At 45.9% G+C, this 8,633-nt stretch overlaps 1 protein-coding gene across 1 annotated transcript in view; it reads right to left on the bottom strand.

Moving 5' to 3' along the window:
• XYLB (xylulokinase homolog (H. influenzae)) overlaps window positions 1-5,938 on the bottom strand; it is a 170,869-nt gene extending 164,931 nt beyond the window's left edge. The window contains exons 1-2 of the mRNA XM_015423056.1: window positions 5,885-5,938; window positions 91-173 (exon numbers count right to left, since the gene is read on the bottom strand). Coding sequence (XP_015278542.1) covers window positions 91-173; window positions 5,885-5,938 — 137 coding nt within the window. The remainder of the gene's footprint in view (window positions 1-90; window positions 174-5,884) is intronic.
• Between the last annotated feature and the right edge of the window lie 2,695 nt (window positions 5,939-8,633).

Here is an 8,633-nt window from a genome sequence, read left to right as displayed (position 1 = left end):
ATACAGCATGGAAGAAATTTAAGTATTTGAAAGATACAAGGGCAAGACAGCTTAGTGGGACCAAACAATAGCTCAGGTGAAGCAACGTACCCAAATTCTGGAAGTTCTTTGTCAAAGTTAACATGGTTCTCATGGATGACACGCAGTTGTTCATCTATCGCAATGACTTTCAGCTGGAGAGAGAAGAGAAGAGGTCATTAATTCTCAGAGGCATATCTCCATTTGGAAGAGCTGATTATTTTACAGGATTCTTCTCCGAAAACAGAGCGAGGAACTGGTTCGTTCTTCACTTCATACGACACCCTGAAAGTGATTGCAACTGATTAGCGCTCCGCTTCCTGGGTGCAAATTAGAACCTCCCTAAGAAGATACTGCACCTCCCCTGATTAGTTCAGAAACAAAAGTTGTGGTTTCCCATCCGGGTCCTGCTCTTCCTCCTCCATTATTGGAGCCTCTCTCTCATTCTCTTTTTTACTAGTTGATTTCGTGCAAATTCACCCATCATATACATTATTTCTGCTGCTAATTTTGAGAGTGGGGAGGAAGGGAGGACATGGCACAGCTCCAGCTATGCCAAAAAGAGGGGGGGTGGAAAACCAGGGTGGGAACCCAGCCCAAAAATTGAATTAGGTAGAATTAGGCTGAGCAAACACAATATAAAAATGAATTAAGCAAAATAAATACATTTATTATAGAGCAGACGTAAAATACAAATTTAAAAACAAGGGCCATGAATTTAGCCTCTAGACTAGGGGTGTCAAACATGCAGCCCCAGGGAGCTTCCATCAGCCCCGCAGTGGAACTGGCCATCTCCTGCTTCCAGTTCTGCTGCTGCTGCTGCTGCATCATAGCTTGCTTCACCAGACTCTTAATCACTCAGCCATTTCATGTTTTCACCTGGGTCCTAGACTCAGAACTCTGAGCATGAGATTTCTGTGGTGAATGTCAATAAATCAAAAGTAGGTTTGCAGCTTACAGAGCTAATGTTTTAAGCAGGGGTCATTCCGTAGAAAAAGAGGTGCAGGAGCTCATTAGCATAACTCATTTGAATATGCCACACCCCCTGACATCACCAAAAGTGTGTCAGAAGGCAACACCCACTGCTCAGGCTCCACTGGATTGTTTTGGATTGCTAGCTATTGGGGGACGGATGGACATACAGATCTGTCCTCGCAGAGAAGGGAGAGCTTGTACCTGAATAAAACGTGGTCTTAAAGGTGCCACTGGACTGTTTTGGACTGGAGGGGGGAGGCTTTGCAACTTACCTGGCTGCTTCTTGCTCTGACTGAGGGCTCCCGGGAGCAGGGGGTTGGGCTTGTTCCATGTGCCCGCCCCCTGGGCTCTTTACTGCCAGGGCTCTGCTCCTGTGCGCTCCTGCAGGAAATGACCCCTGGTTTTAAGCATGTTTTTATTTTAAGTTTTAAAAAAATCTTTATGTTTGTGTCCTTTATAAAGTTCATATCGCCGCTACCTGGCATTACATTTTATGACACACATGGCCCGGCCCAACAAGGTCTCATTTATGTCAGATCCGGCTCTCATAACAAATGAGTTTGACACCCCTGCTCTAGACTGAAAACCTCTGGACTGAGTAGTCCTCAATATACAATATACAGTACAAATGAGTATCTCAGAGTTGATGTACATTGAGGACTACTTGGTTGGGTGGCTCAACTAAGGGTGACAATTCTGGGTTAAGAAATACCTGGAGAATTTGGGGGCGGAGCCTCTGGAGGGCAGGGTTTCAGTAGGGAGGGACCTCAGCAGGGTGCAAGGCCATGGAAGTAGGGATGCCAAGTGAATTTTACTCACCGGCGGGGGAGCCTCGCCGTGCTCCGGGAGCTGTCCCTTGTCATGTGCGCGTGCAAAGCACGCGCCACCAGCACGTCACCAGAAGTGACGCGCGACGTCGATCACGTTGAGGCCGTGGCCCCGATCGTTGGAGGGGAAAGCATAGATCAGGGCCACGCCCCCAACGTGATCGATGTGGTTGCGTCACCTCCGCTGCGATTCGAGGGCGGAGTTCCCCCCGGGGCCCGATTCCGCAGCGGCGGAAATCGGGCCTCCAAAGCGGGGATTTACCCGCCCCCACTTGGCAGCCCTACAGGGAAGTTCACACTCCAACTCAGCCATTTTCTCCAGGAGAACTGGTCTCTGCTGCCTGGAGATCAGTTGTAGTAGCGGAAGATCTCCAAATGCCACTTGGAGGCTGGCAAACCTCAAAGGCTAAATTCAAGGCCCGTATTTTTAAATCCGTATTTTAAGACAACTGTGGCTACTTCACAGCCCTATGGAAACTAAAGTTCAAGATGACAACAACATTGTAGAGTTCTCAAGCTTTGGCCAGCTGAACCTCCAATTAAAAAAAAAAAAAAGCCAGAGACTCTCTAAAAGTAGTCCAGATAAAGCTTCCCCCCCACCCCCCATTTGGAGGTGGTCATTTTGTTCTCAAACACAGGAACAGATCAAGAAAAAGGGAAATTCCCAACATGCTTTCATGTCTTCATCCTCCTCCTCACTTCTTCTACTAGCAAACTTGATGATGAAATGCTTATTTGCAAGAAAGCAAAAAAGGGCACCTCAGATATACAAGGTAGGGGTCCCCGCATATTCAGGGGGTTTCCCAGCTGTACAGACAAAAAAAAAATTAAAGAGGGGGGAAAACCACAAAACGAAGTTTGACGAAAGCTAAGCATAATCACTTCTTGTCACAGCAACACAAAATGCTGAGGGCAGTAGCCCCTAGTTGAGGGCAAGTGACATCTGAAAGAAAAAACAGGATGATGGCGGATCCATGAAATGTTACAAAAAATGCTAGAATGTACCATACCATTTATACCTGAACTGTTCTATTGAATATAATACCAGAAAATTGTAAAAAACAAGACATCTTATTATACATGTAGTGACCACTGCAAGAATATTATATGCCAAATACTGGAGGAAACAAGAAGTACCTTCAAAAGAAGAAATGATAAATAACATTCTGGAAACTGCAGAGATGGATAAATTGACTTTTTAATATTGAGAGGACAAAAAGAAGATTTCAAAATACATGGTCAAGGTTTTATAAATGGCTTGAAGACTATAACAAATGAACAATATTGACATGCAACAATTTAGAAGATAATATAGAATACTAGTGTAATTATAATGCATTATATTTATACAAAAAAGGATGGTGATAAACAATGGCTACTACATAAATAGACAATGTAGGAGGCAACAAACTAGATAAAACAGAGATGTATATGGAATCCCCAGTCTATATGTATGTATGTGTGTCTCTCTATTTGTTTGTTTGATATAAAAATAAAAAAAATATTTTAAAAAAGAAAGAAACAGGATAATGGTAACCTGCTTCAAGCCCCTAAAAGCTTATACCTTATACTATGCTGGAGAATGAGAGATTAAGGAGGGGGTTAACTATCCTACCACTTCCCACCCCCCTCTAATTCCTCAGGGGTCCGCAGCTCTGTGTGTATGTGTATATATAACGTAGAGGAAAGGTAAGTCTAGGCAAACAGGAAGTGGGCTTGATTGTCAAGGACATGTCCTCTCTTACTTGTCCCCTCCAAAAAGCACAAGATTGCCAGCTTTGGGCTGGGAAACATCTGGAGATATTGGTGCTAGACCCTGGAGAGGGTGGGGTTTGAGGGAGGGGAGGTACCTCAACAGGGAACAATGCCACAGAATCCACCCTCCAAAGCAGCCATTTTCTCCAGGAGAACTGATCTTGATTGTCTGGAGATTAATAGCAGGAAATCTCCAGGTGCCACCTGGAGACTCACAACCCTAAAGAAGAGGAATGTTCCATTCCTTTTGCTGGAGCAATGACAGAGGGAGGACAGTGGGGAGGAGGCAGGGGGCTGCAATGGAGGATCCGTGGACATCCAGTGCCCATGGGATGCTACACAAACCAAAAACTAAGCAACTGCTATGCTGGATAAGATAAATGGTCCATTTGGATGGTATTCCATCTTTAACAGTGACCAGCCAAGTACCACAGACCAGTGATGTTCCCTGTTATTCATAAGGTTGCCAGAGGCTTAGGTGGAACTGGCGTCTATATGTTTAAATGCACCTTTGGAAGAGAAAAAGAGAGATTGGATTTATACTCTGCCTTTCACTACCCAAAAGAGTCTCAGAGCGGCTTACCATCTCCTTTCCCTTCCCCTCCCCATAAGAGACACCCCGTGAGGTAGGTGGGGCTGAGGCAGCTCTTTTGAGGACTGCTCTTGAGAGAACAGCTCTGAAAGAACTTATGACTGACCCAAAGCTGCATGTGGAGGCGTGGGCCCCGAGGTTCTCCCAGAATAGAGTCCACGCTCCTAACCACTACACCAAGTAAATATTTATTCTGCCACCCACTTCATCCAGTGCTTGTGGATCTAGTCCACAAATGTTTATACAAGTCTAGAACAAAAAAGTTCAAAAGCAAAAAATTGCAAGTAGATAAATAGGTACTACTTCGGTGGAAAGGTAACAGCGTTCCGTGCACCTTGGTGTTTAGTCATGCCGGCCACATGACCTCGGAAACATCTTCGGACAGCGCTGGCTCTTCGGCTTTGAAACAGAGATGAGCACCACAACCCTAGAGTCGGACTCGACTGGCTTTCGAGCAAGGGAACCTTTACCTTTACCTTAGAACAAAAACAGTCTTTGAGGTGCCACAAGACTCCTTTGTGCAGCAACAGACCAATGTGTGGCTACCCTTCCGGAACTAACAGCGCTATCCTACACACAGTGGCACCTTTCTAAGACCATTGAGGTCATCAGAAGGGACTTCACTCATGATCCTTTGTGATTGATTAAACTATAGCCTTTCGGCTTTGAAAAAGAATTATTCAAAACGCGGCAGCTTGCATCCGGACTACGCGTCATTTATGGCTTATGGACTTCAAGATTATTTGGATCCTCCTGGAACTATATGAGTCCACTCCATGATGAATGCATGTCAAGTTGGACTATGAAATCATAATACAACAGGAGTGAGACACATTGAAATTTTTGGGACTTGACTTCTCTGTACTATTGTGACTTTATTTTTCCGTATTAGTGTTGTTCCTTGTATATGCTGCAGTTAGTAAAATTCTAATTTTCCTCTCCCCATGAGACTGCTATTCTCACCCTCCTTCACAGAAATATTCACGATTTAAGATCCCGGTGACAGCCAGGCTTAAGTGTAATAACTTTAAAGACCAAAAAAGATACAACCTGTGGCCAAAGAATAAGTTATCCAATAACATCCACTTTCCCCACTGCTTCACTTCGGTTCGGATGAAGGAAAAGCTGTGTTTATTTTTAACTTACAAGCCACGACTGCCACAGATTAACCTTTGGTTTTTCATTTAAATATGAATTATATTGAACTCAGCTGGCACAAAATGGAGTTTGTTTTCAGGTGTAATTGCTGGCCTGGACCATCAGACGAGGCTACACACACACACACACCCCGGGTCTTCTAGCTGCAAAGATTTTTATTACAATTTTGAGGTTCTGTGTTTCCCAGTATGGAAAAAAAAGTGCAATAAACCTATCCTCAGGTTCCCAACCTGCACAACTCCAGAAAAGGGGATCTCAGACACCAAGAGAGAGCCCAAACCTCGCGAACACAAGTGCTGAGAGCAACAGGCCCTTCCTCTGAGCATGAGCAGAGTGATTTCCCCGCCACGGCGACCGACCCGCAGCCTTCCCTCCCGGCCCAGGGCCCAGCACGGACCCTTCCCCCTTCGAGCCCATCCCCAGCAGCGCCGCGAAGCCGGGAGGGAGTGGCGGCCGCGGCTCTGCCCCTTCCGCTGAGAGAAGGCCGGGCGAGCGAGCGAGTCCTTCGCGGCCCGAGGAAGCCGCGCCGTCGCCGCCTCCTGGCCCGGCCCGGCCTTACCTGCTGAGTGCTGAAGTCGAAGCCCAAGTAGTAGGCCTCGGGAGGCGCCGCCATGGCGGTAGTCGTCTGTGAGGAAGAGGGGACCGAGCCGGCTTCTTCCTCTCGGGCTCGGCGGGAAGGAGCGGCGGGCCGGTTCACTCGGAGCCCCGAGGCCGCTCTCTCGCCCGCCCGCTGCCCTCCTCCCTCAGGGACGGGTAATCATCACCCAGGCCCGGCGGACTATTAACCCAGCGGCGCCTCGGAAGGCCGCAGGGCCCCCGGGTTTCAGCCTGTGGTAATTTTGCTGGAGAAAGGAGACCTTTTGGAGCCAAAACAAACAGGGGTCGCTGGACCCCTCTGCTCTGGGCCGGCCAGCAGAAACTGCCGGGATCGCTCTAGAAACGGGAACCCAGTGGCGCTTTTTTAAAAAAAATGTCATTGATCAATATAGCAATATTACAAACCGACTATAGAACGGAGCGCAATCAACGACGGACGGCAAAAGATAAATACAAATATAGATCTAGAGAGCACGCTCGTCTCAACAAATATACAAATTAGCATTAGAACCATTTAAGATACCATAAAAAAAGAATGGATGCAACCAATGTTCCCTCTAAGCTGAGTTAGTGTGAGCGAGCTCTCGGTTTTTTAGCCTCCAGCTCACACGTTTTTGTCTCAGCTCAGGAAGGATGGCTCCAGAGCAGACCAATTTATGCCGTTGCCAAGTCGCTCACTCACAGCTTTAATGCCAGTAGCTCACAAAGCAGAATTTTTGCTCACAAGGCTCCACGGCTTAGAGGGAGCGCTGGTTACAACTCTGTTCAATGTGAGCGGAGAAGAGATATTTTATTCTTGTCTAGTACGTAGTGACAGTTTGAAATGCCTGGCCGACGTTTGTGTAACAAGAGCCCATCCCCAGCATTTTCCTAGGAGACTGGGCTGATTTGAGGAACCTCTAGATTTATCTAAATCCTTTGTAATCTTGTCCAGAATAAATAGGTCCCACAATTTTAAGAACCACTCTTGCAGTGATGGAATTTAAGACCAATGGGAGTTTGGTCAAGGATAAATTTCGGTGAACTGGAGCCTACTTTTTTCATGCATCCATGAAAATTTAACCTGGAATCAAAGTCTGTTTGGCGCCACTACATTCCAACTCTTTGGAATGAAGATTTGTCCATATATTGTATTGATAGTCGTTTCTCTTAAGGAGGAAGGCATGCATGGTCCCCTTTCTCCTCCGTTTTACCTACACCACGAAAGTGTGTGCCTACTACATGCATCTGAGACATGGGTGTTCTAGTCCACAGAGGCATATGCTGGAATAAAACCCTGTGCAAAACTGCTATCCATTTTTCCTATAAAGAAGATAGATTCAGCTGGGTAGCCATGTTGGTCTGAAGCAATAGAACAAAGTTTGAGACCAGTGGCACCTTTAAGACCAACAAAACTTAATTCTGGGTATAAGCTTTCGTATGCATGCACACTTCTTCAGATGTATCTGTATCCTGCACATGAAACCTTATACCCAGAATTAAACTTTGTTGGTCTTAAAGGTGCCACTGGACTCAAACTTTATCCTATAAGGAGGGTTACGTCGAGAGGTGACCAGCCCAAAATTGCACCCGGTGAGTTTCAGAGCAGGGATTTGAACCCCAGACTCCAGATTGTAACCACTACGCTGCCTGAATTAGTGAATAGCCAACAATGCAGGGAAGATTTATGTAGACTGAGTTCCCAGGAGACTTATAAAATTATTATAGATAGGTAGCATTCAGAGAATCTTGCAAATGTGGTTTAAAAATTTAAAAAATGGCAATTAAAAAAGGGTAAGGCAGGAAAGTAGCATAAAACAGCTTAGAATACCCCATTAGATACTTAAAGCCAGTTAATATCAATTAGTCTTAAATGCTCAGTCAAAAAGAACAGATGCCACCTGGCTGTAACAAAAAATAATTGTGCTTGGTAGATTTGCCTGAGGAATGCGTTTACTTGCTTCAGTACTTCACCTTTCTCCCCATTGGGAACCCAAAGCTGCTTATGTTGTTTCCTTCGCCTCCATTTGATCCTCACAACAACCCTGTGAAGTAGACGAGGCTGAATGTGGGACTGGCCCCAGGTCACCCAGCAAGCTTCCATGGCAGAGTGCGGGTTCAGACCTGGGTCCCCCAGATTCTAGTCCAGCACTCAGACCACTGTACCTCACTGGTTCCACAACTGGGGTGCCAAGACAGAAAACGCATTGCCTCCAGTAGCCATCATTACAATAACTTTTTATTGATATATACTAGTACAGTTAGCCAAGAGATTGTGTTATTTCCTTAGCTGAAGTGAGATCTGGATCTAGCACTTTGTGGCTCAGCGCTCGTCAACTGCTACTCCAGTTACTTTTCCCCCCTTATGCTGAAGGCTGTTGTCAGGGCTATTTTTGTAGAAAAAGCCCAGCAGGAACTCATTAGCATAATAGGCCACACCCAACAGCAAAAACTCATTAGCATGTTAAGCCACACCCCCATGTTACCCAAAGTGTAGTCATCCAAGCCACACCCACCTTTTGCTTCTTATTCTGTTTACTTTGTTGTCAAAACCCTGGCCTTTTTTTGTAGCAGGAACTTCTTTGCATGTTTGGCCACACACCCCTAATGTAGCCAATCCCAATGAGTTTCTGCTGTTAGGTGTGGCCTATTATGCTAATGAGTTCCTGCTGGGCGTGGCCAACTCAGGAGCCAGCCAGAACTCCATTCCTGTGAATTCCTGCCCAAAAATA

The sequence above is a fragment of the Gekko japonicus genome, unplaced genomic scaffold (assembly GCF_001447785.1).
Source record: "Gekko japonicus isolate JY-2015 unplaced genomic scaffold, Gekko_japonicus_V1.1 scaffold253, whole genome shotgun sequence".
Taxonomy (NCBI): Eukaryota; Metazoa; Chordata; class Lepidosauria; order Squamata; family Gekkonidae; genus Gekko; species Gekko japonicus.
Note: the sequence above shows the minus strand (reverse complement) of the source record. Positions and strands in the feature narration are given on the sequence as shown.